The sequence below is a fragment of the Onychostruthus taczanowskii genome, unplaced genomic scaffold, assembly GCF_017590055.1.
Source record: "Onychostruthus taczanowskii isolate IOZ18803 unplaced genomic scaffold, ASM1759005v1 scaffold17, whole genome shotgun sequence".
Taxonomy (NCBI): Eukaryota; Metazoa; Chordata; class Aves; order Passeriformes; family Passeridae; genus Onychostruthus; species Onychostruthus taczanowskii.
The window spans coordinates 5,756,612-5,782,534 of NW_024498906.1; the positions used below are offsets into that span (position 1 = coordinate 5,756,612).

Genomic DNA, 25,923 nt, shown 5'->3' on the forward strand with positions numbered 1-25,923 from the left:
TTAGAGGTTTTGTAGAGCATAAGGCATGGGGCTGAAATGACACTGAGCCAGGACCTTTGCAGACACACCTCCAAGGTACCTCTCTCTCTTTCTCTTCTGGCACTGTAAACAGCACAGACACGTTCAGAAAGCTGCTAGCAGTTGTTGGTTTGTTATTTTGGGTTTGCTTATCTACTCCATCACTCTGTCTGGACTTGGTGTCAGTAAAAACATTTCTGTTTCAGAGCAGGATCAAGGAGGTGGGGCTTCTCCATCTGTCCCCTCACCCTGCTCTGTATTGACATAATGTGTGGCATTCTTAGGGCATACGGAATCACACACAGATGCCAGGTAACATCCTACTTCCACAGCACATTTTCAGACCATGTACTCCTTTTTCCACCTCTATCAAGTATCCCTTCTCTTGCTGGACATCTGTGTAGCTCCAGCTAAAAAGAGGGATGAGCTAAACAAGAGTTCTGCCAAAGTCCACACACTGAGTGTTTGTTGGGGTTCAGGGTAGTATCGTAACAATTTTTTGACAGGTCTGGCTTACATCATGTCAAGAACAGAGTAGTGCTTCTGGAAAACAGCATTTGGGAGTGAAAAAATAAGTGTTTGATGCACTGCATTTGTATAAATTCAAACACCCCCTCTCTTTCCCAGGCTGATGCTGAAGCCAGGCCCCCAGAGTAGCCCCTGGCCAGCAGAGCTGTGCTGCCATGGCCAGAAGGATGCTCTGCTGGGCTGCTGTCACGGTGCCTGCACACCCACACAGGATGGCACTGCTGTGCTCTCAGTGCCTTTGTGGGCATTGGGGTGGGTGCTGGTCTAAACCTCTGTATCAGCACCACAAAACTGCTCTACTGCTGCCTTGTTTCTCTGCTTTCAGAAAGGCTCGTGCAGAGCTGCCCTTGGCATCTTGGGCCTGAACTAAACCAGGCTGTTATCAGAGCAATTTCAACAGCTGTTTTTTCAGGGCAAGTCACATAATACTTCTAATTTAAACAAATAAGAACAAATAGAGTCTATTCAAAACTAATCTTTCCTCAGTGAAGACAAACTTACAACTCATACAAGAAAATAATTAATTTTCTGAGAGAGAATTTACAAAAGCCCCCAGTGACAGAATCCCTTCAATTTGGGTGTGTGCACAGGTAAGATCAATCAATTCCTCAGTCCCCTTTATCATTACATTCATCTTAAGTAGCATCCCAAATGGTGGAAATTTTCCAAAGAACAAAAAATAGATTTGTCACCACTGTAATTTTCTTACCAGAGCAGATGTTAAGGAAATGTGGTCCTGACTTAAATATGAAAATACTGTTTGATCAGTCAGGTAACTACATTCCTGGCCCCATGTGTTGGGCTTATCATTTAGCAATGCATATTTCTTACACAGAAGTCATTAGCATAGATATTTATTGTGTTATTATGTTCATTTTCAACAAGCCTAGATTCATTTTGCTTCTTTGACATTTTCATCATTTGCTAGTGCCACCTGGGTTAACATTCAATTAATGACACAAGTGACTTGAAATAGTAAGTAGTTGTGCAATTTCTAAACTGCAATATATACAAAACAAAACAAAACAAAACAAAACAAAATGTGTCCACATGATTATGGTAAGTTCTGCTTTGAGTCTGAAGTTTTTGATTGATTAAAAGTTTAAAGCACAGGTTGTATTTTCTGAACAGAGGAGCTTGCTTAATCACATTTTGCTTTTGCTGAAAAGTACCATCTGTTTATAATTTAAGAAAAGACTCTTGTTGACTGTTAATTTCTCAAGAAAGCTCAATTCACTTATAACTAAGGGCGCTCATTTGGCAGTTTGGTGAGCAGAAGTCCTTTGTTCACTCACAAAGCCAGCCATGTGCAGGCAGCACACTAACTCTTGCTCTCTTACCCTCGTGTATCAAATACCCAAGAAGATTCTTGCTGCCAGTTAAATCTGGGCCATCTTTTTGGGCAGAAGTTGTGTGGTGAGATTACAGTTTGTCCCTGTGTAGGTCCTTTTGGATGAATATGGAGGTGTGTTTAACACCATCGTCAGTGGGTGGGCAAACACCACTGGCTTTGTGTCAGTACCCTGTGGCTGGATCTGTCAGGCAACAGCCTGGCACCATCCTGGATACCATCCACTCACCTTCATCCCATCCACTCTCCTCTCCCTCTCCCTCTCCTCCACTGACTGTTCTGCTTTGGGCACACCCTGTTTAAATCACTCAAAATGAGACCAGCAGCAGCAGGACCAGCAGCTGGCCCTAAACTCGTGCCCAATGTGCACCACAAGCTGGTACTTGGGGAGGACTTCAGCATCTTTGAGGAATGATTTTGGACCTTCAGAGGCAGCAAGGCTCTGGGCTTGCAATAGGACTGAATAATTCACCTGGGGTCACACCAGGATTCAGGGCTGTCACTCTCAAACAGATGGACCTAAACAGATAGGTGTAGTCTGATCAAAGACCAAGTCCTTAGCCAGGATGGCAGCCACAGGCAGCCCCCACTCAGCCATTCACATCATGTCAGCTTTGCCCAGGTGGCATTTAGAAACCTGCCAGGGTCTTTGACAAAAATAAAGCCCATTTCAAAATCCAGAATACTGCAATTGCTTAGGTTTATCAAATTTATCAAATAAATTATGTGAAGGAAGTGGACTGAAAGCACTACAAAAGTTTTAATTAAAATTTGTTTCAGTGCATAAAAGGAAACCACCAACTTTTATAATTAAATCTTGGCAAAAGGATTTTGATGAAAATGCCAGTGCACAACTTGCATTAATTGTGTAAAGCTACTCAATATGGCTTTCTCTGCTGCTTTGCTGATAGAGTAGGAAGAAGGATGAATACACCATGCCAAAACCTCTCTGCACAGGAGTGGATATTAGTCACTCCAAATTCTTTCCTGTTTAATAGAAGGCATTAGCTTAACTTTCAGAGGGAGGAAAGTAATATTCTCAGTGGTGAAAAACAGCTGGGTATCATTAATGGCTTGAAAGTGGAGGTGGTGCTTTCAGCACTTCCATTTCACTTCCTCCTCCTTTCTGCCTCCTTTTCAGAGCTATAGATTTATTTTCCCTGTTCTCACTCAACTGACTCCCAGTTACAGCTTTCTGGCAAAATGAAGCTGGGTTTTTGGAGGTTTCCTTCTATATCTTGTCAAGCAAGGCACTGGTGCTTTTCTTCTGGGTTATGTTTCTTTTGTTGTGTGAACCACCTCACAAAAAATGCGAGAGAATCTCTTCCACATCACGTGTGCTCAAACCCCCTCACTCCTGACTCCTCCACAAGTGGAGCTTTGACATCAAAAAGACAGACTTATATTATGTTCCCTCCTTTTCCATCAGTGACTCTTGCCTCCACAGTGGTGGCTGCTGCCACCTGTGCATTCTGCTCTGGGGAGCCCTTGCTCTCCCCTTGCCCTGCCCCAAAGCCACAGCTGGAGCACAAGACAGGCTGTGTGCTGCACATCCAAGGGGACATTTTCCTCCTCTTAATCTGTTCAGCTGCTGCTTGTTGCTCTCCCAAGAAAGGAGTTGTTGTCAAGAAAAGAGGAATTTCTTTGGGGCAGTCCAACAGCTGAAGACCAGATTTTGCAGGGTTAGCTCCAGTCAGAGACAAAATGCCATCATTAAGGATATGTCTGGAAAAGGTCACAAAACAGAAGAATTGTCAGCCTGTGTCTATTTGTTCTCTCCTATGGCCAGGATCCATTGTTATCTGGATATTACTGTACCCAGTGTTATATTGAAGATGAACTTCCCTGTTCTCCCATACTCCTCCACCTGATACATGCTTTTGTCCTGATTACTGCTCATTCCTTTGGCAATAGGAGACCTTGCTGCCCTTTGTTTATGCATTAGGAAAAGCCCTGGTGGCACTCCTGGATGATCAATAAATGAGTCACAGCCTGTGGTGTTTAATTATTTACACCTGTGCCCCAAACGGGTTTCAGTGATGCAGCTGTGGTGGAAGGTAAAGCTCTTAATTAATGAACTGCTCATCCCACGGGGCTGGATGTTCTTCACTGCCACCAGCTCCTCTGTTACTGCCAGCCTTTAACTGGTGAGGAAAGTCATGAGGTCTCACCAGTGCCCCAGGGATGGGGCATTTACAAATTAGGTAGGTGCATATCCAAGGAACACAGCAAGAAAAAGTGTTTGTTCCCTTCCTCCAGGGGACTACAACTGGCTTCCCAGCCACTGAGGTTTAGCTTTTTTACTTTCTCCTTCCCTAGGGATCACTTTTCCACCTAAGGGGATTACTCTTGTTAACTTTAATTATTTTAATACTAGCTCCTCAGTGCTTAGAGTTCTGGATTAAAGGTATCAGTTGCAGGGATATTTATGTGTATGTATTTTATAGTTTCTCCTTTTCACCTCTTTTCAAGGAGAAGATAAATATATTTTTCAAATCATGTAGTGTTTGTGTTGTTGGACTTGGCAGCATGTTTTTGTGCTCTAATTGGACTTTGGAAGACAACTCTCAGAGAGAAAGTCTGTTGGGTATCCAGGGATTATCTTCTCTTTACGTAACTTTTCTTTTTCTCTGTGATGTAGTGTGAGTAGGTCAGCATTATTCTACTTGAAGTTTATTATTTTTCCATTGCCTCCCTTTGTGAAGTGTTGAAAGAAAATCTTAGAGTTATAGTGCTTCATACAGTTGTAATATGTCAAATAGGTGTTTTTTATTTTCTATTCCCTTATAAAATTAAATTGTACTTTTTGCTTTTTGGGATTTCATCTGTAACAATGAATCATTGAAAAATTGTAGTTTGATTTTTTTTCTGGTGGGGGCACAGGAAAGTGAATACAGCAGTTCTTTATTAGAATGCAAGAAGTTCACAAATTATTCTAAAATCAAAATGTGAGTAGGTGGATGAATACACAAACTCCTGGCAATTATTGTGCTTTCCAGACTGCATGGTGGGACTTGTATTATTTATATTCTGTCACAGATCTATTACCTACTAATTGTGATGAAGTGTCAGCTCCAGATTAAGTTTTGAGCCAGCGTGCCTTTCCTTGCATGATCATTTTGGTTTCAAAATAACCTTCATTCTCCTCCTGCTGCTCCTGATGGGGCTAATGAGCAAAGCTTGTCTAAAATACCCAAAATGCAGTTAAAACCCCAGAATTTAATTGCTGATTAGAAAAAATTTTTGCTGAGAACACTTCTATCCAAGCCCTGAATAGTCATTTAAAATCACCCAAGTGGTGTTTACTTAACTCCTTAGGGATAAGTATTTTTTACTGGGATGTTGGTTGGGTCCCTAAATATCTTTGGGGTTTGCTCAGGTCTTCTTTGCTCATGAATAGCCGAATTTACATCTGAATAACTTCTCTGCTCATTTTCAAACACTGAAGCTTCATTAGAGAAAGTGGAAATAAGCGAGGAAGTTTCTGGGATGTGGGCACATGCCTAGGTTTTGACTGGGCCATGAGTAGATCTAATGAAATGTTTGCCCCAGTAGTTACCAAGACTATGAACTGAGATCAAGACAGGATGCTTTCTCCTTATTTTCCTCAGTAGTAAGAGCACTTTGGCAGTGCCCAAAAACATTTTTTTTCTCCTTCCCATAACTAAATGGGCTGGTTCGAAAATAAACCAGTGGGAGAAGTGGACTCCACACAAACACCTTGACAGAGATTTCAGGCCAGAGTTACAATATGATAGAGTTACAATGAATGCAATGATGCAGAAAAGCTGGCTTAAACCGACGAGGTCAGAGTGCAGCCTGGCCCCCTGTTGAGCAGGGTGAGCTCTGTGGTGGTCACAGTGCAATTAAGCAGTCCTGATGAAAGCTGCGTCCTGTGGAAGGACTGGTCCTCCTGTGTGAGTTTGGGTCCTCCTCTGGATCTGTCCAGCGGTGGCTTTTCCAAGTGCCCAAAGCAGCCGGATTTTACATGGTCAGATTCAGGCAGGAAGGTTCAGTATCTCCCCCTGGGCAGGGAATGTCACAATGGAACGTGTCTGTGACTACCATGATGTGCTGGAGATTCGGATCTTGGTCTGTGCTGCCTACCCTGGGATCTGCTCCAGCTCCACCTGCACTGCCCCACTGCAGATCTGCTGGGTTTGCCTAGGTCTCCACCCTCTCCTGCAGTGATCTGGAGATGGGATTCATTCCGGCTTTGCCTCTTCCTCCTCCTCACTAGATTCTGCGTCATCCATTGTGGTGGTGGAGCAGCAGCCAAAGGCCTACAAACCAAAGCCACGAGAAAGTTGACAGCTCTTTAAAAGACCAGACCTCTGCAGCAGGAGAAAACAACTTGTTTTCCCTGAGAAAGAGCTCTAGGACTGTGATAAGAACTAGCCACCAGTATAAACTGTTTTTACACCATTAGATAGTTTGCATTTTTCTATCTCTCACAAACAACTTTTCCTGCATGTACACACTGGGTTTTTAGTGACCAATTGACACAGGGTAACAACTTGTTACTGACCAACTGGGGATAGACAGGGCATGTTCTTTAAAAACCCTGTAAAAAGAGATGCGTGAAAAAAACCAGCACTGATCCTTTTCTTTTTTGCACCATGAAGGGTGTCCTGCATCCTTTATTGAGCACCACAGTGACAACCCATGTCTCCTTCCAGAGCACTACCACGAGGCTGGAGCTGCTCAGCTCCTTCCAGAATGCACCATTCCTGCAGCTGAGGCAGGATGATATCACACACACGTTCCTCATGGGCAGCTCATCAATAAATTCCTCCATGTGCATGAGCTCACTTTCCCCATTCTGTTCTGATGTTTTATTCTTCAGTGTCATTGTTCAGTGGTCCCAGGTACCTGTAGCAGCTGATGGCAGTGCCTGTCAGCCTCATGTACAGCGCTCCAAGCACTTGGACGTACTTGAAGTCCTCGTTCTTTATGAACTCCACAATGATGCCCTTCTCAGGCTGGATCTGCAGCACCTTCAACATCAGGCACAAGAAGGGCACGGGTTTAATGTTCCCCCCACAGACACCCACCCCTGATTCACCCCCATGGCCTTGTCCAGAACCAGCTCAGCCCTGAGGCCAAAACTCTGCTCCTTCCAGTGCTTGGACCCGTAGGTGTGGCTGTGGATGATCTTCCCCACCAGGTGCTGTGGGCTGGTGCTGTGGATGCTGTGTGTGTCCTTCACTGTGGGCTGGCCATGGTGGGTGCTGGCTGGCCCTGCTCACAGCAGCTCCAGACTCTGCTCCCCCTCCATGAGGGGCCGTGCCACCTTCTGCCTTCTCCTCCTCCTCTTCAGTCCCTGTGCAGGCCGGTCTGGCCTTGGGTTTCCTCCTCAGAACAGAGGTGACTGCTGCCAGCTCAGCCTGTCCTGGCTCAGTGATGGATTGTGTGGATGTGGTACCTGTTGCTTTTTTTCCCCTTTTCCCTCTGGCTTGGCTGGTTTGAAGGTAAACCAGCAGGAGAAATGGTGCTCAGTGGTGGCTGCAATGGCTGCACTCTTGTCAGAAGCAGTGGTGCTCTTCTGGAAGGTCGGGGCCTCCTCTGGATCTGTCCAGCGGTGGCTGTTCCAAGTCCCCAAAGTGCCCAGATTATACAGGTCAAATTCAGGCAGGAAGGTTCAGTATCTCCCCCAGGGCAGGGAACGTCACAATGGAATCCTATGAGTCACAGGATATTCTGGGGACTCCCTGGTGGCCTCGGTGGTTACAGCTGCCCACTGGGGCCACTGGCAGGGATAAGGCCTTTAGGCTGGCTGTAGCTGTCAGCATTGAATCCATTTGTGAAGATAAAACAACAGGGTTTGCCGCTTTCTCTTATTTCAGTGTGTATCTCACATTTCCCTCATCTGACCTCCTGCTTGCAGCCTGGGCAGCTGCTGGAAACACCACTGGGAGCCACCAGGGATAATGTAGAGAGGGCAGGAGCTACAGTTTGGTTACACCCCGAAACTAAAGATGAAGTGGAGAGAGTGAAAGTAGAAGTGATAAGATTAATCCAATGGAAGCTTTAGTAGCTCTGTTCCCAGAAAATCCTGTGCATGGCCACAGGCACAAGACCTGCTCTGTGGCTCCTGTGCAGCCCTGGGGTCGCTCCTGGCTGCCAAGAGTGGGGAGCTGCTGGGCAGGGCTGAGCCTGGTGGCACTTCCCACTGCCTGGCGTCACCAGTCATCCCACAGGCTTCAGCAGGCTGGGAGTGTCCCTGGTGAGGGTGTGTGTACGCCCCATTCCACCTTTGCTTCAGGTGTCTCGGCAAAGCGGAGCTGAGGGCTGCTGGTGGGAGGATGATGATGGTCTGGTGCCTGAAAGGAAGAAGAAGCTGTCAATCCCTCACCCCTGTCACCCTTTCTGCCTGACATGGACCTCCCACAGCAGTGGTGCACACAGGATTTACCTTGCTCCTGCCCAAGCACGAGCCTCAAACATTGCTACAGATTTTGCATTTACTGGACAGTAGTTCTGTTCTTATATTAATGTGCTTAGGGGTTTTTTTTTTCTCCTTGTGCTCTTAGTAAATGCAACTCAGGATTTTAAGAGGAAGAAAGTTATTAGCTTTTCAGCCTGGAGAAGAAAAAGATCAGGGAGACTTCAGTGTGGCATTCCAGTATCTTAAGTGGGCTGATCAAAAGGAGGGGGAGGAACTTTTTATGTGGGGACAGAGCAACAGGAAAAAGGCAATGGTTTTAAAGTGAAAAAAAGGCAGATTTAGAGCAGAGGTTAGGAAGACATTCTTCACTGTGAGGGTGGTGAGGCACAGGTTGCCCAGAGAAGCTGTGGGTGCCACATCCCTGGAAGAGTCCAAGCCAGGCTGGATGGGGCCCTGAGCACCCTGGGGTAGTGAGTGGCATCTCTGCCCAGGGCAGGGGAGCTGGAAGTGAATGACCTTTAAGGCCCTTTCTAACCTAAACCATTCTACGATTTCATGACTTGAAGTTCTACAAGATACATCAAAGATTTCCTGGCAATTTATAAACTCCTTTTCTCCAGCACTGAAACACTGATGCATCTTTTCTATGGAATGAAGCTGGAGTTTAAAGCAAAGGCATCTGTTTGTTGGTATCTGCTGCTGCACCTCTCTTTGAAATTTGATTTTGCAACTAAAATTATTGATGCCATTTGATAGCTTAAGAACCTCATAAAATCTATAAAAGAATAGTTTATTTTATTTATCATTTAATCATTAAGATAAATATCTGTAAGTCAAAAGATGTCTAGTCATTACTTTTGTTGTACTTCATCTTGTGCTTTTCCCATCTTTTAGCTGAAGGACAGCAAAGGATTTCAGTTTTCCCTCACAGTGCATTTTTTTCTTTAAGGACAGGCAAATGAGAAAAAAATAATACCCAGGACAAAGTGCTGGATGTAATAGCTCTGATCCAGGGAATCATCTTCGTTCAGAAAAGGATTTTAACTGTATTTTAACATTATCATCAGCTTTAGTGAGAAAGAAGTAGGTGTGTGTTTCCAGAATAAAAAATCAGTTTTGAACCATTTGCATGCTTAGTCCTTCTCCCCAGGAGGGACAGGAGCTCTGAGCTCCTTGATGAATGAGAACAATGAATATGCAGATCCAGTACCAGCCTCTTAAGTCCTTCCAGGAGACCTGGTAAAAATAGACAGATCAAATAGAAGGAGGGGAAATCTCAGCGTGTATCTCACATCACTGGCTCTTTGAAATACAGAGCGCCTGAAGCAAAGTGAAACCGTAAATGTAAGGACAGGATGGCAAAACTGGAGTAAGAATTTTTCAGGGGAAAAAGAAAACAAAAAAAAGTTTGAACAAGTAATAAATGTTACATTGCCTTAAATTTTGAAAAGAGTTTAATCAATATTGGGAAAGGTACCAAAAATTTCTGTATCTCAGTATTGATTTTTATGCTATATTTATCCTTTGAAAGGCACAAGCAGGTCATTACTGAATCAAAGAGAAGAGCCCTGAAAAGCTGAGGACTTTTATCACCCTCAAAAGCTACATATTTGTCACTCAAGATCACAGTGAACATTTATTTTTGGAAAACCATTAGTTCCTCGTAGTATGCAAGGCAGAACAGTCCTGGCTGTCAGACAACAAGCCTGATGTTTCTGTTGCTGTCTGTGAGGGTTCATACATCATCCTTTCTCTTTGAAAAGAAGATTCTTTTTCTAGCCTAACAAATAATTTATTAATTTACTTTGACTTTTCAGTTAATCATTACCCAGCATTGCACCATTAGCAGGTTTGTGACCCTCTTTATTACAATTTTATGTAAAACCCATGGCATTTACATGTTGGACTTTGTATAAATAAACTCTGGACTAACCAGAGGCTCTGTAAAAGAAAACAAATACTGTCCCAATGGTTAAAAATTCCCCCCTCCCCCGAGGAAACCAGACAAGCTCTGCATTTGTGTGAGGGTTTCAGGGCTTGGGCTGTTCACTCCTGGGTTTCCCACATGGATCCTCCTGCCAGAGGACAACGTGCAGCCCTGTTTTAGCAGCTGTAGCCAAAATGCCAGTTGTGCAATGTTTATTTTACAACTTCTCTTTATTAGCTTGCCAGCCTGCCTTCTGTTTAATTACAGTTTAAACTTAAGTGCTTGGAAAAAAACAAACAACTCTATCCCTTTTTCAGTATCTCATTTCAGTACCCTCTCTGCCTTATGAGTACTTTTTCTTAGCCCTTTTTTTTTTCTTCTATTGCTTCATGAGGAAGACAATATATTCTTTGAATATTAAACATACAGTAGGACATAAAGAACAAGGAAATCTCCAAGTTAAGCCTTCTATCTCCTTATGCTTTACAACTTCATTTCAGTTTTTCCTCTAATAGCCTACCAAGATTATGACAAACTGCTCCAGATAACCCTTTCCCTCAATAGAGATGAAATGATTGTGTTGTGGTAAAAAAAGGAATTGTTTAGGGAATGATAAATTAACACCATGACAATTCATAATAAATTTCCTGGAAAAACTGACTCTGTGAATGAGATTAAGGGGAATGTGCTGTGAAGGGCTGAGCAGCACCAGAGTGGGTCAGACCCCCAACTCTGCTTGGCTCCACCTGAATCCTGTGAGTAAAGCAAGACTAAACTGGTTAAATTAATTCTGTGTTATTTTGGTGAGTTGTGAAGGTCAGAAAAAACACAATAAATAAAACCCCAATGCCCCAAAACCCCTGCCTCCTCTGGTTCTTCTTTTTTGCAGGTAAAAGATGATCGGGATGTTAAAAATAGCATGGTGTCTATAATTTATTCAGTTGTTTTTATTTCAGGTTTTGGTGCCCCAGTTAATAAAGATGGTATTCATGCTTTCTTTGAAAAAAAATAATTTCAAACTTTCCCTGCAGATAGGGATTATTTGACAACGGCTTTGAGATGAATGTCTGCTTTAATAATTCTGTGAGCGGCAGTAAAAGAGAGTTACAGTGAACCTGAAACTCAACCCTAGCATCTTTTATATTCTTCCAGTGTCTAAGGTGTGTAATTTACACAGAATCTGCTCTGAAGATATTTTCTCTTTGTGAAAAAAATGCTTATTTTGCTCTTTTAATCAGACAACTGCTTCCTCTTATATTATTGACAGGTTTTGCCAGACAAAGTGGGGAAAATTTAGGTTGTACAGTTTAATTTTTTCTCAGTTTTGAAAGGTGTGATTATTCTGTTGATTTCTTCTGAAGATTATACATCTTCAGGTAGAGAGCTTTAAACAGTAATTATTCCTGTCAGGATGAAAGGGAGAATAAATGGACTTGTAGGTATTTGCTATTTCCATTGATGACATTCAACCTTGCTCTAAATGTCTTGTCATTGTGTTTACAAGATGAAGTAACCTCTGTGTTTTGGCACCAACTTTTGCTGCCTTTCTTAATGTACACAGTGCAAGCTGTCAAAGCAAGTAACAAATAGAACAAAAAGAAAGCACTGAGATCTGTAGAAGATGTGGACAAAAAACTATTTTTCTAATTGAAAAGAGAACGGAGCACATGAACCAAAGAGACTTTTTCCATTAATACTCTTCCCTTAATTTTCCATTATGGAAAATGTGCTTTGGTGCTGAAAATCAGCACTTGCATTAATGTTAGAGCTGATTTATTCCATATTTTCCTGCTAAATAAAATTGGCTTCTATAAATAAATAGACCTGTGTGTTCCAGGCTAATACCCTTTTAGTCTGTGTTGTAATCTCTGTAAGTGCTGCAGTTCAGATATTCCAGGAATGCACACAGAACATTGACTGCTGGCCACTCTGCACCTTGCATTCTCATAAATATTCCTGTAAAGAACCTTCGGAGTTGTCACACATCCAAATCAGCACTAGGCAGCTCTCAGTAAATGTTTTGCTTTTGTTCTAAGTTGTTTCAGGCAGAACTACATGAATATCCTAAATTCAGATATCTTCAGATAACATGAGACAAAATACTGTTAAAACCTCTGAGACTGCTGTTTTATTTACCCCAAGGCTCTAATTTGGGGCAGTAATACAGACGGCATGCCTGTGACAAACTGGATTCTTGCAGAAGTTTTTTGGAGGGAGGCAGATTTTTTAATTTCCCTTTGTAGCTTGGTTTTGAAACCTTCTCCTTGTACCTTACCCTAAGAATTTTAATGAAATCAGTTTTGTGCAGGAGGCTCTGTTTCAGTGTGAAAAATGCCATTGCAGGCTTGATACTGAAGACGTGATTTCTTGTGAGCATAAACTCATGCACTAATAAAGTAATAGTTAAATTGGGGCTGCTCTGCACAGGCTCAGTCCCAGCAATTTCACAGCTGTTTTTGGCTGAGTTGATGCATATCCAGTGTGGGATATAATTCAATTTGAATGGACTGAAGGCAACATCTTTTACCTTGATCTTCTGTATTTATTAAGACTTTCCATTTACCTATTTTAATTTCATGATAAATGGTAATGACCAGTTAGGCATATTTTATCTGTCCACAGAGGGGGGTCATGTTTTCTTTTACCTCAGTACATTAATAATGGTAATTTGTTCATTTCTAGTTTTGATGTAGGAAAGGCTGATTTCCTTTATTTTCAAGGCTTGTATTATACATACTGAACCTTTTCTTTAACCAGTATATGTAAATTATAAGGAACTGGACTTGGATGACACTTGTAGGTCCCTTCCAACTCAGGATATTCTATGATTGTGTAATTCTATAAAGTAGTTGCACATTGTATTGGCATATGTTAAATGTTAAATTTGGATTTTTCTAATAGCACCTAGAAGTTGATGTAGTTGTTTTTAACCATGAACTATGACTTGTTGCCAATGATTTCCTCCAGCAGCTGCCCAATGGCTTGCACTGAGATGAAGATTGTACAGAATTAATTTTGGTGCACAGGACTGATCTGGAAAGCAGTGATGGTGTTTTCTGGCAGGGTGCCCAATGCCATGGCTAGGGTCACACCAGGATTGTGGCAGGTTTGGGCTCAGCTCCTGGTGAGGGACACTGGGCCAGTGGAGGGTTTGTTCCCGTGGTTCACCCCTTCCAGGGGGGCAGCAACAACACTCTGCTGCTGGCAGAGGATAGTGTGGGAATGTGTTGGCTTTGATGGTGTCCTCTTGAAGCTCAGCTGCTGAACTGCTCAAAAATAGCTTCCTTCCCTTGTTCTGTCAGGAAAGTACTTCATTATCCCAGCTCAGGATTAATGGAACTGTGTGATGAGTCTGCTTGGGAGAGAAGGAAAGGAAAGCTTTCCAGGCGTTCCTTTGGCTTATGGCTTATCTCAGCTTTAACAAGTGACAGCAGCAGGGCTGACCTCCAGAGAAGGGTGCTCAGCATTTTTGTACTTGGTAATTTTACTGCCTCTAGCAAAGGACTGATGATATCAGCAGATTTGCTCTGCACAGGGGCTGTGCATGTGGATCTCCATGAAATTGAGGAAAACTGACCACTAATCCCCTAGAAAGACAAGACACCACCCTGAGAGCCTCATACCTAGACACGATGCCTGTCTCTGAATCTAAATTTATTCCATGACATTATCAAGGTGCAATTTGTCGTATTCCAGAAATTTACCCTTGTAATGTGTGGTTTTGCCAGGATTTGGAATGGAAAGCTTTGGCTGAGTTGGTAGCCTTGGTGTTACAAGCAAATATTGGTAATTGCCTTAGCAGTGGCTGGGCCTGGCTCACAGATTAATGCCCACTGCAGTCTCAGATGCTGAGAACACAAATATTATACACACTATAAGCACCAGAAGTCAATTCCCAGAAGGCAAAAAGTTGATTTCTCTGCAGGTAGAACTGAACAAGAAGTTAAGAAGTGCAGTTGCTGTATCCTCCTTTCCCTGACTTTCAGGCTGTTACACAAACATTGCAATGATCAGGTTTCACTAGATACTCACACCACTCTACCAATTTTTCCAGGCCATTCTGGTTTATTTGGATGCAGGATCAAGTGTTTGGGCCCAAGTAGAAGTGCTGATTGGTTTTAGACACCTTCAGGACCCAGGGGATGCTGCAGAGCAATTGTATGAGTTCATCTCTGGGGCTTCAATTCCTTTAAATTACTTTGCCCAGGTAAATCTCTGGACAGCTGCAAGTCCTTTCCAATTCAAGAAATCTTTTACTGATAGTTCTTAGGTCCTGCAGCTCACTGTGGACACTGATGTGTCAGTGGAAGTGGTTCAAAACTGCACTAGGAGAGATTTAGACTGGGTATTAGGAGGCTTTTTCTTTCACTGAAAGGGTGGTCAAAACCTGGCCCAGCCTTCCTGGAGAGGTGGTGGATGGCCCAGGCTGTCAGTGTCCCACAGGCTTTGGACAATGCCCAGAGCAATGTGCTTTAACCTGCTCAGCTCTGAGGTGGTCAATTCAGTGTATGCAAGTGATTAGCCCCTCTGGAACCAGCTTCAAGCTACCACTAAAGTGGATTATTTTATATTTGTGTACACACACATCTACACCCCCAAACATCCTGCTAGCAGGGCAGGTAAATATCAGGTCAAACTATCAATATCTTTTTATCAGATGAAAAGAAAACCAAAACAGATATGAGTACCTATCTTGTGGCTCATGTCATAGATACTCCCTTTGTAAGGAACTTTTCTTTGTTAAATTCAGTGATTTAACATTCCACTGCGCTGTTAAATTCAGAGCAGTGGAACAGCACCACAGCAACTGCAAAACTATGTATTGGAAAGTGAGAAACAAAAGAACAAATTACCTTGGAGAGGCCCATGCATGACAGCAATGTAAATTGAGATTAATTCATATTGGTTTTGCTTTCAAAATCTGTCAGGAATGATAAAAGTGATGGAAGCAGAGCAGGTTTTAACTGCTCCCATGGCCACAGAGCTGGAGATCTTACCTCCGACTCCTCCCATTTCTCTTCCTGGGAGGAACAGGGCACTGTTTCAGCACTCAAGTGATATTGTTGCCCTTTGTAGGGAATGTCTGAAATTTTAGAAAAGGGCTTTGGGATTAACCTGTTAGAAATCCTGAACTATTGCAGTGTGGGAATAAATGTGACCTGAAGACGAACAAGTTGATCTTGAAGGAGTTTTAGATTTTACCAGCATCTTCTCCTGTCAAAACTGATGAGCAAAACCAAGTCATATAGATTTAGTTCTACTAGCGCAACTTGCAGAATTAGTGCAGCACATCTGGCCAATCCCAGGCAGCAGCACAGGCTGGGGGAAGAGCTCACTGAGAGCAGCACTGCAGAAAAGGACTTGGGAGAGCTGCTGGACCAGAGGCTGGCCTTGAGCTGGCCTGGGCACTTGTAGCCCAGAAAACAAATAGTGTCCTGGGCTGTATCAAAGAGGAGAGGCCAGCAGGTCCAGGGAACAGACTGTCTCCCTCTACTCTGCTTTCATAAGAGCCACCTGGAAAGATAACCACTACCAGCAGAAGTTAATCCCAATGTCTTGAACATTACAATATTTAATGTAAATAACTACACCAAAGTACCAACACATCTTTCTTTTGATATTCCTATCACCTTACTCTTCTCACACCTCAATACAAATATTATCAATAAAAATAGCAACTGGCTGTAGTTCTTCACAAATTCTGTCACTAAACTCTTAATTTGCACAGTTTCAAAAGGAGTAGTTCAGATTGGCTGCCCTAATATCAGAGACAGAGAAGCAGATGCTCTGAGAAATGACCAGGACCATGAGAAGAGCCCATGTTTGAGGGTGCTGGGATTTCTGAATCCTAATGGCACAGCACAGCTATTGACCTCTTCCCATAAGCAAGTGGCATGACAGGGGAATCACACACATCTAGGTGACACACGTGTGTGTGTGTGTCTGTCACGGGGCAGTGACCCACAGGAGCCTGGAGGGGCCTTTGCCTGCAACTGGCAAAGGCAGGTGGAAAAATGTGATAGCTGAGAAAGAACATGAGCTTTCAACAATGTGAACTTCTACAGAAGCTAGAAAAACCCAGACAAGACAGAGTTAGTATCTGGGAGACAGTAAGTTATTCCTCTGGATATGGAAAAGGTTCCCTCATTTGTCAGGGCAGAGAATTTCTTTCAAAACAATTTCCTTTCTATAACAAATGTGATGCCAGTAGAATTTGTGAGCTGGAAAAAGAGCAAAGTGGTTATCTTTCACCTCTAGTTTTAAGGAACGGCTTTGAAAACTACTGGGAAACATTTACACACTCTGCATTCATTGCTGCAATAAACTCGCTTTCATTTTTAAAGCCAGGCACCACCATGTGGGAATTCCACACACTTGGTGGTTTTTATAGCTCATGAAAACATCTGCATTTCCCTCCTTGGTGCACAGATGATTTCAGTCTCACCCAGAATACTGAAATAGTGCAGCCATATTTAGTGTAACTCCCTGCTACTGCTGCGCTGCCATGGGATGATCCTCGCAGCGGATCCCGCACAGGTGAGAGCACACAATCACAGCCAGCGAGGATGCCCGGCATCAAAAAAGATAAAAGGATGTCTGGTTTATGAACAATCAGTTTTGAGACAAATGGAGGCTGGGGGAAATGTAAAATCAGTTACCTGGAACAGCAACCAAGCCATGAGGCTTCAGGATCTGTGGTGATGGAAGTCACCCAAGGCTCTCCACCACAACAGATCTCACCATGTTTCTGTATGTGCCAAGCAAAGCAAGGCATGTACAGAAACTTAATTAGAGGGAAGGATTCACCAGCTCTCATAAAGCACAAGTTCTCCTCTACAAAGTTTTCTCAGACCCTGCTTACTCCCATCACCCACCTGGGAAGTGTGTCTGTGTCACCCCACGTGGACCTGACTGTGGGCAGTGGCACCAGGCACTCCCCAGCACATAGGGTACTGCCAAAAGCAACCTCTGTCTTGCAAAATCATTGGATTTAACTCAATGGTTTTAAAGTAGAGGGTAATGATTTCAGGGGAAATAAAACATAATCCCCCAAGCCATGTGCAAGACTGGTTCAGGATACTTTAGACCAATCCAGCAGAGAGCCACTGAGAGTTTGGGATAAATACCTGAGCTGTGACTATTCTGTCACTGCAACCAACACCAGAGCTTGGCACCAACTGCAGAACACACTGCTGGGCTGCACCAGTCTGGAATCAGAATACCACATTCAAACCCATGAAAACTTTCCCCACCTAGCAGCTTTTTTCCTGAAGTATTCCATATTTTCCCTAAATTTCTTTTCCTAAAATTCTTCTGAAAAAATAAGAAGTTTTTAGTCAAAAGCAAAGCAGCACCTGCATTGCACATCTTTAATTCCCAGGCTTTGTGGCTTAGTTTCTAAGCAGTAAAGCAGTAATGGAACCATGTTGACTTAATTTTTAAGCTAACCTGGCAAGAGACATTTTGTCAACTTCAAGAAGGAAGAAGGAACAATGAATCTGCATTTTCAAAATGGAGCTTGCAAAAGAAGCAAATATGTGCAAGGTTATAAGTCTTGCCTATCTGGAAAATTACCTGCAGAGTTTTTTGGTTGTTTTTTTTTTTGGGGTTTTGTTTAACTCAATACATTACTGTTTTCTAGAGAAACAGAATATTTTCTGAAGCAGAGTGGTACCCCTGAAAAAGGCTTTTGCAGGTCTGGGCTGGCTCTGCTGTCAAACTAGATCATGTCATAATCACAGATCCTCCAGATAAAATTAACAAAGCCCCTTCTTTAACGACTCCACAAGGTTTCCATAAAAGTTCAGGTAGCCCACTGAGTACATTACACTTTGAGTCCAGTTGTTCAGACAAAACCAGGTATCAACCACCTCCTTCAAAAAAGTGCACTTACAACCAGAGATGGTGCAATAAAGAATACACAGCACCTACCCATCACAGCATGGACTACGCTCACTAGAGGCAGCAGCACTACATTCCAGGAATATTTACCAGACCACAGGACAAACTATCTCTCAAAGAGCCACAGGTTTAAGACATGGTTCACTGCTGCCAAAACCAAGTTATTCTGAAGAATTAATCAACCAGTTTTATGCAATTCAGGCAGATCTGCCTCCTCATGACTTCAGGGAAACATCAAAAAATGGTGACCACTTGTTAGACTTGTGTCTTTTGGCTCTGCATGGTCTCTATTAGTACAATATACTTCACAGGCATCTCAACTTCGATAAGTTGGTGTTTTTTGTTTTTTTTTTTTTTTTTTTTTTATCCATTTCAATGATAAGTTGGTGTTTTTTGTTTTTTGTTTTTTTTTTTTTTTTTCAAATCCATTTGAACTGCAATGATTTCTAAAGTGAAAAAAAAATTCAAATGCTTAATTAAAATACAAATGGCTCCTGAAGCTGTGATAGTCAACTTAGCAAAATGAATGCGGAATGAAGTTCTTACCTGTGTTTCCTGACTGGAGTGCAGCAGGTTTGAGCGGAAAGGCGCTGAAGGACCTTCAGTGTGTGTGACCAGAACCCGGCTTTCAAATGCTTAATTAAATACAAACGGCTCCTGAAACTGTGATAAAGTCAACTTAGCAAAAGGAATGCGGAATGAAGTTCTTACCTGTGTTTCCTGACTGGAGTGCAGCAGGTTTGAGCGGAAAGGCGCTGAAGGACCTTCAGTGTGTGTGACCAGAACCCGGCAGGGGCACAGCTCCGGAGCTCCTCAGCTGTGGGGAGCTGGTGCCATGGAGGCCATGGAAACACAGCCCTAGCAAGTGCCTGCACTCATATCTGTGCACTTTCACCTCTCCCCCCTCTCCCAGAGCAGTGCCTTTCCAAGAGGTTAAAGCAGCAGAGGGACTCCTGCACTGCAGCCCATCACCCAGGCTACAGCAGGTAAAGCTGCTCTGGAACAACCTTCTGTCACAGGTAAGGGAGGAGTGCCGAGGCCAGCCTCACACTCTGAACATGCTACGACCTGTTTCCAAACCAGAAACTGCACAGAATATCCATCATCTACATGGGATTCCTGCTCATTCACATTCATAGGAACAGGATTTGGACCCAGGTCAATATTCAGCAAATGCCTAATGATCACCAAAACAAAAACCCCAAAAGTGCTGAAACAAACTTGCTACAGCTACAGGTCCAAGTGGGAGACCAGAAACAATCAGGTTATGAAGGCCTAAAAAGGCTGTACTTGAAAAATGTTTCCTACTACATACAAGAACAAATGCAGGATGTGATGTTTGCTTAGTTTTATTAATTTATTTTTGCAGGAATCTGCAACTTGGAGTATGCACTTTCTGGAGGTACCATGCATGCATAGCCTCTGAATGCTTTTATACAATTTCATCTCTTAGTAATAAGTTCATTCACAGCATACACAAATCTAGAATGTAGACACCATATATACAGGATTAAACAAGATCGTGTCTTCTTTTTTTAATGAAAAAATTTAACAGGGTTTCACACAGCAGGAAGTATGGATTAGATACACTGGTGCCACCATAAATAAATAAGTTTCAAGAACACAGTTTTTTAAAATTGGTTTCAAAGATACTGGAAATCCAGGATTATAATATTGCATTAACTCCATTGATTTCTGATTATTCCAAGAAAAATATTTGCATTTATGGACATATACAGCAATGAAAGCCCCAACTGAAGAAATGTGGCAAAACTCAGTCATGTCTGGGTTCATGTAGATTGACTTTTTGAAATGAAAACAAATGCAGCTGCACACAGAGACAGTACTGACTGTGAGATGTGATACCTGTGCATGTCCTCCTTCCTTGAGGAATTTGGAGTCACTGCAGTACAGAACACACCAATTCTGTGGTACCAAATTGGCTGTTGAATTCTTTATGTCCGACTATCCACTTCTCATCAGGATAGTCATGTTCACATTCTAGGGTACACTGGATTTTAAAAGAACTATCATCCTGATGACAAGCTTGTTTTTAACGTATTTAATATTCTCACATTCTTTTTTAAAACATTCTTTATTGTTTTTATTTTGTCCCCATTTCAACTCAAGTATTTCTATTTCAGTTTCAAGGGATTTTACAATCAATATTAAATGTAGAAGTATTTAGAAATTGAAAAAGTGTTTAGAAATTGAAGTGAGAGATTTATAGCTGGGAGAGATAAAGTAACTGAGAGAAAAGCTGGGTTTAAAAATAAAAACAAACATGATTCAGTAGCATATCATAATCAGAAAGTACTGAGACCAGCTCTTTTAAGAATTATTACACCTTTTCACCACACCTCCCATTTTTCAAGGGAAACACACACATACCACAGACACACAGATACACAATTCAATCTAAGACTACATTTTACAAATGTAAATGTACTTCCTTTCATTTTCCTTTCCCACCCCCTTCCTCTTCACCCAAACAAGACTAATAATAACAACATCAAATTAAAAGTAGATTCAAAGTTCAGTATTTCTTTTGGTTTACTATGTTCTGAACAATTTTCCACAAGTCCCACTCTAAATAAACTTTTAAAGAACTACAGCAGTATCCTATAATTAAAGGGAATTCATCTTAATAGCACAGTAAATATAAAATAAGCTTTATAAAATTTCAATGAACAGTGAGATCATTTTGAAAAACTGAATGTCCGAGTCAGTTACAAACTCTACCAATCTAGTAGCATGGTTGAGGGAAAGCTGAGTCATTAAGGAAGAAAGAAAACACAAGTAGTGCATTAACTCAATACAACAGCATCAGCATCCCAACATTCTTTCTCTCTCTCTCTCACACACACACACACAAGTTTTATACAATACAGTGCATTTTGTTGCCAGCTGACATTAGGGTTTTATGTGCATTCAATAAATATTCCATAAACCAATCTTTTTGGTATAATCTACAATTCAGTTGGGGTTCGAATGGCATCACCTGCTTTCAGAAGGAAAATGGATCTTCCAATATTTAAATACAATTACATTCTAACAAACTAGAAATCTTCAAGCACCATGTCAAGTCTTTACTATTAACGTCTGAGTATGGGCATTTACAAATAAAAGAATACAACAGAAGGGTGTGGGGTTTTCTTTGTTTGTTTGTACAAGCAACAAATGAGAGTATTTATAAAAACGAGTAAAGTCATTGGTACAAAGGACTTATTTTTCAATTTAATGGCGCTCACTCACTCTCCCAATGAGTATCTTGCTGTGGTGGCAGCCCTCCTTCTCTTCCTCTGGTGAAGCTGGGACTAAGATTTGCAAGTCTCCATGTAAGGTTATTGCAGTTCAGGGCATTTTTGGACTGAATGAATATTTGCACCTCCTCCTTTGAAAGTAGCATCTCTTCTGTCTAAAAATGGCACAACTGTATTTTTGCATGACACCCCTACTCTCATTTGCTGACTGTCACTTCAGTTGCTATCTTTTTTGTAATTCCAGCAAAAACAAATGCTTCTAGAATTTCACCAGAAGTACAAAGGAACAGAAAATTGAAATAATACAATGGCAAAGGCATCAGGATAGAAAAGTCATGAAGTTACTGGTATTGTTTGGAGTCATTCGTTATACAGCTGATAGCAGCAATGCTTCTGCTCATCTGTTTCCTAGTTCTCAGTTTTGTCAAACTGTCCACTGACATGCACAAAATTAATACCTGGCTTTTAATTTCAGCTGACAGTAACTGACAGTAACTTTCTTACCCCCTTCCACATGTGATGAGTTCCCCTCACAGCAGTGTAAATCACTAGGAAGGAAGGAAAAGTATCTCTGATGCCTTTGACTGAGTTTTGCTCATTAGTGGTGCACACTGATTGCTGGAGATCTCTTAGCTTATTTTAAATTATCCTGAAGATTTAGTGCAAGAACATATTGAAAAATGCCAGATAAAATATTGGTTCCTCATCTAAGATCAACAGTTTGGTTCTTACTGTTGTCTTTATAAACTGTGGGGAAAGAAGACACCAGATTGAGCAATGCAGTCAAGATGAGTTTTTCTCCACCCACCCCTTGCAAATGCTGCTTTATTTTAAATAAGGATTCAGACATATGATTGTTCTACCACAGCTTAGCATGTTATCACACATCGAGTGAACTGTGGTAATTGACAATATGGATGTGGCTGCCATGAGCTAAGAACAGCTTAAAATGAAGCAGTTTCAAACTCTCATGGTAAAGTTAATAGCAAATTTTCCTTTAGCAAGTCAATTACCATAATTCAGCTGAAGTGCTTGGCTGCATCTCTGAATTGTGATGAAGTTATACCATAAAAACTCAAATGCACTGTACCAGCCCCTGACCAGTACACAGAACACCCTGCTCAGTCACACAGTTGTGTCACAGAATCATTCAGCTGCCCAAACCCAAGTTTGACCTCAAAGTATCGGGTGCTTTATTCCAGCAGCCTGAAGCATTCAGACAGATTGAACATCACCTTTAGAACACAGTGTATCATAGGCAGATAAGTACCAGTAGGATTTTCAATTGCAAATCTTGTGTTCTTTAACCTATGACAAATATTTCCTGACCAAAATAGAAAGAATGCAGTGTGTAATTCTTCAGGATCTGGCATCTGCTATTTTGTACAGGCTGGTTTATTAATAATGTGCAAATAAACCTTTACTGAAGAGCTGATTAATAATTTTTCAGCTAACTTTGATCTGGGGCACAAAGTACCTTCTGTGCTGTAAACACCATGAATTCTTCACAAATTGGAAGCTGAAAAGGCCTAAGGAACTGGGTACAAACTCTTCTCAAACACAACCATGGCTGAGCCCAAGTCTTCCAAATGGAATTTGGAGTAGCCTGTGTATGGCATATCTCACCGTGCTGCTGCACAGCACAGGCTCAGAAGGCTGTATAGAAAAGCATCCTTTGAGCTTGGAAACACGACGGCCCAATGAAAGCATGCAGCAGGATTTTCATCCGCAACGCGGTAGAATTCATTCTCGGTTTATTACCAGTGTTGACACAGCCAGGTGGGCACTGTACAAGCAAACGCGATTGTAAAAAATTACCTCTGATTACACTCTCTGTAACACTCACACGGTTCCTCATTTCGTCACCTCAGGTCACTATTTCAAACAGCAATTTTTTGTAGACATAAGTTACCCTGAAAAAAAGCAGCAATTACAAATACCCTTCTCCTTGTTTTTTCATACATTTCAAAATTTATCACTGCATTTACCTGTCTTCTTTTTCAGTAGCTTACAATCTAGAAGCACAGGGAGCCTTTGTTTTCCAGCTGGCTGTGGCCAGGTTAAGTCAGCTCTGGCTCTTCAGTTTTTCTGGTTAAGTGTAACACTTCACACCGTTACTAAGAGTCCTATAATTTTCTTTAAAAAACCAGTAGTTTTGGGTTGGTTGTTTTTAGAGCCACTAAGCAGTAACTAACCACAGGAATAAATACCAGTAGTTATTTGCTTTCCTGCATACATTCTTCTCAAAATTAATCCTTTTACATTTTCAGGTTTCGTTTTCTGCTTTGCTCACTACAATGGGAAGGAATTTAACCCTTAATTAATTTATTTTCTAGTGCAGCAGAAGCAGAAACATCCCAACACATTACTCCCAACCCCTTGCAGTATGAAGATTGTTGACTGGCAAAGGCCGGGCAGGTGGACTGAAAGGTTCCCCATGTTTCCTTCTCTTACAGCTGTTGGCTTGAGAGCCTGTGTTCAACCCAGTGCAGCCCTTTCCTGAATTTCAGGTGTATCGTGGCATTTCACACTGCTCACAGCGATTTAGTGCTGGGTGATTTAGAAAGGTGCAGCTCCCACAATTCCATGGGGCCCCTTCAAAGTCTTCATCTCTTGGCTGAGTCCGTGGAGTCTGTTTGGAGCTGTTTTGATGCTCTAGAGAAAAGCCAAAAGAAAACATTTTATTTCAGAAGATAAGGATTAATATCAAGATCACACTACTGAAAGGTCACCTAATCAAACAGTCTACCTTAAAATAAACATGGAAACCTTCTCCTAAAGCACTTCTAATTCAGTTTGTGAAATCTGAATATTTGAATATTTCACTTCTGTAAAGAGGCACTTAACTGTAACACTTTAAAACCAAGAAGAGAACTCATCCCTGTAAGGTCACTGATACTGCTAAAGGTTTAATAGCTTAAAGTATGTAAGTTTGTTACAGGAACTGCAGTGCCATCCTGTTAAGGTTTACACACAGCAGTCTATTTCCAAATACTTAACTACAATAACCCTGCTTCACCTGAAGGGGAAAACTACTTCTATCTTAGCTGCTTCAAGCAATCTAACAAAAGACATATTATTTCTAGCATTAATTCAGGCTGAAAAAGAATACAATCTAAAAATAAAATGACAGGCCTATTTCAATACAAGACAATTCTTCCTCATGCCTTTGAAGCAGGGATATATGTACATGAATCAGCATTTAAGTCTGTTTTCACTCATAAAATCATTATGTATGCAAATCACACAATAGGCTTTAACCCACAGAAGCACTCAGTTTTCTATGTCTCCTGACACCACCTCAACACCTTAGGTTATCTACTCTAAGTAAGGAATACTCCCAGGATGTGGAAACACATTAGAAAACGTTAATATTTATTAACATTAACACATACCTACAAGGTATGCCTAGGATACCCAACTGCTAAATATCTGTGAACTCATGTCTAACAAAGGCCTGCAATTTGTAACTGCACACAAAGTAATTTGCCCCACCTGCTAAGAAATGCAGCAGACCTTGACAACCACCTTGGTGCAGATAGTACTTAAGTCTTCGGAGACAAACAAAGGAAATAAAAGTAACCTCTTTGCTTAGATGCAGTGTCCAGGCCAGAAGCTGCACAGTCACATCAGCAGTGCTTGACCTCAACAAATTCCTCCTAAGCCAGGCAGTGTGGGCACTCGACTGCGTGCCACTGACTGGCCAGATGGCAGCACAGAGCACACCCTTGTCTGCCCACACCCGTCTGTCTGCCCACACCTCCAACAGCTCAATATTAAACAATATTTGTTATTTAAGAAAAAAAAAATTGATGTCTCCATGTAACAATCCAAGCTCTGAATACAGTACAGCAGCCCTACAAGTGATCTCTGATAAGCTGGCAGACAAAACCTGGAAGCTCATTGTACAAATCCTTACAAGGCACTATCTTCCTAACTACCAAATAAAACAACTTATTTCGCATGAGTTTTGCACATTATTTTGCTTTGAAATAATACATTAAATATGGTAGTGTAATTAAGAGAATGTCTTCAAGCACCACAAGGTTAATAATTCCTTAATCAACCGCATGATCACTGCAATTTAAGGTGACTCCAGCCAGGCACACCATGGTTCACCTGATGCTACTGCTTTCCTGGACACTACCACCTAATGCAGGGAACTCCTCCCAGTATTATCTTTTCTTTGAGCCACGAGCAGCAGTTCTAAGCCTTCTCTTTCTGTTAAATTTCCACACAGTAATAATTTTATTACATTGAGGGATAAAACACTTGCTTCAAAGGAGGGGGAAAATTTCTTAATATGAATTCAAAATTCACCTACAGAAACCTTTGTGGAGTGTAATCAGCAACCAGAATCGATTTACAAACTTTGGAGAGTTAGGGAGACTGTAGAATTATTGACTCAGAAGAGCTGCTTCCTTTCCACTAACAAGTGCAGTACATGCTAGTTACAGCAAGAGGAGACACAATATTGTAAATCTTATCACACATAACATTTTCAGGGAAAAGATAGCTGGTTTTTTCAGTATTAGAGCATAGAGCA

The 25,923-nt window shown here is 41.7% G+C and overlaps 1 protein-coding gene and 1 pseudogene across 6 annotated transcripts in view; both read right to left on the bottom strand.

The window, feature by feature from the left end:
- On the bottom strand, positions 1–23,235 carry LOC121333410 (annotated as a pseudogene).
- The window catches only part of TAB3 (TGF-beta activated kinase 1 (MAP3K7) binding protein 3), a 40,088-nt gene continuing 37,279 nt past the window's right edge, over positions 23,115–25,923 (bottom strand). For all 6 annotated transcript variants that reach the window (XM_041399737.1, XM_041399741.1, XM_041399740.1 and 3 more), the window contains one exon: positions 23,115–24,032. In XM_041399737.1, the coding sequence (XP_041255671.1) occupies positions 23,884–24,032 (149 nt within the window). In that variant the 3' untranslated portion in view covers positions 23,115–23,883. The remainder of the gene's footprint in view (positions 24,033–25,923) is intronic.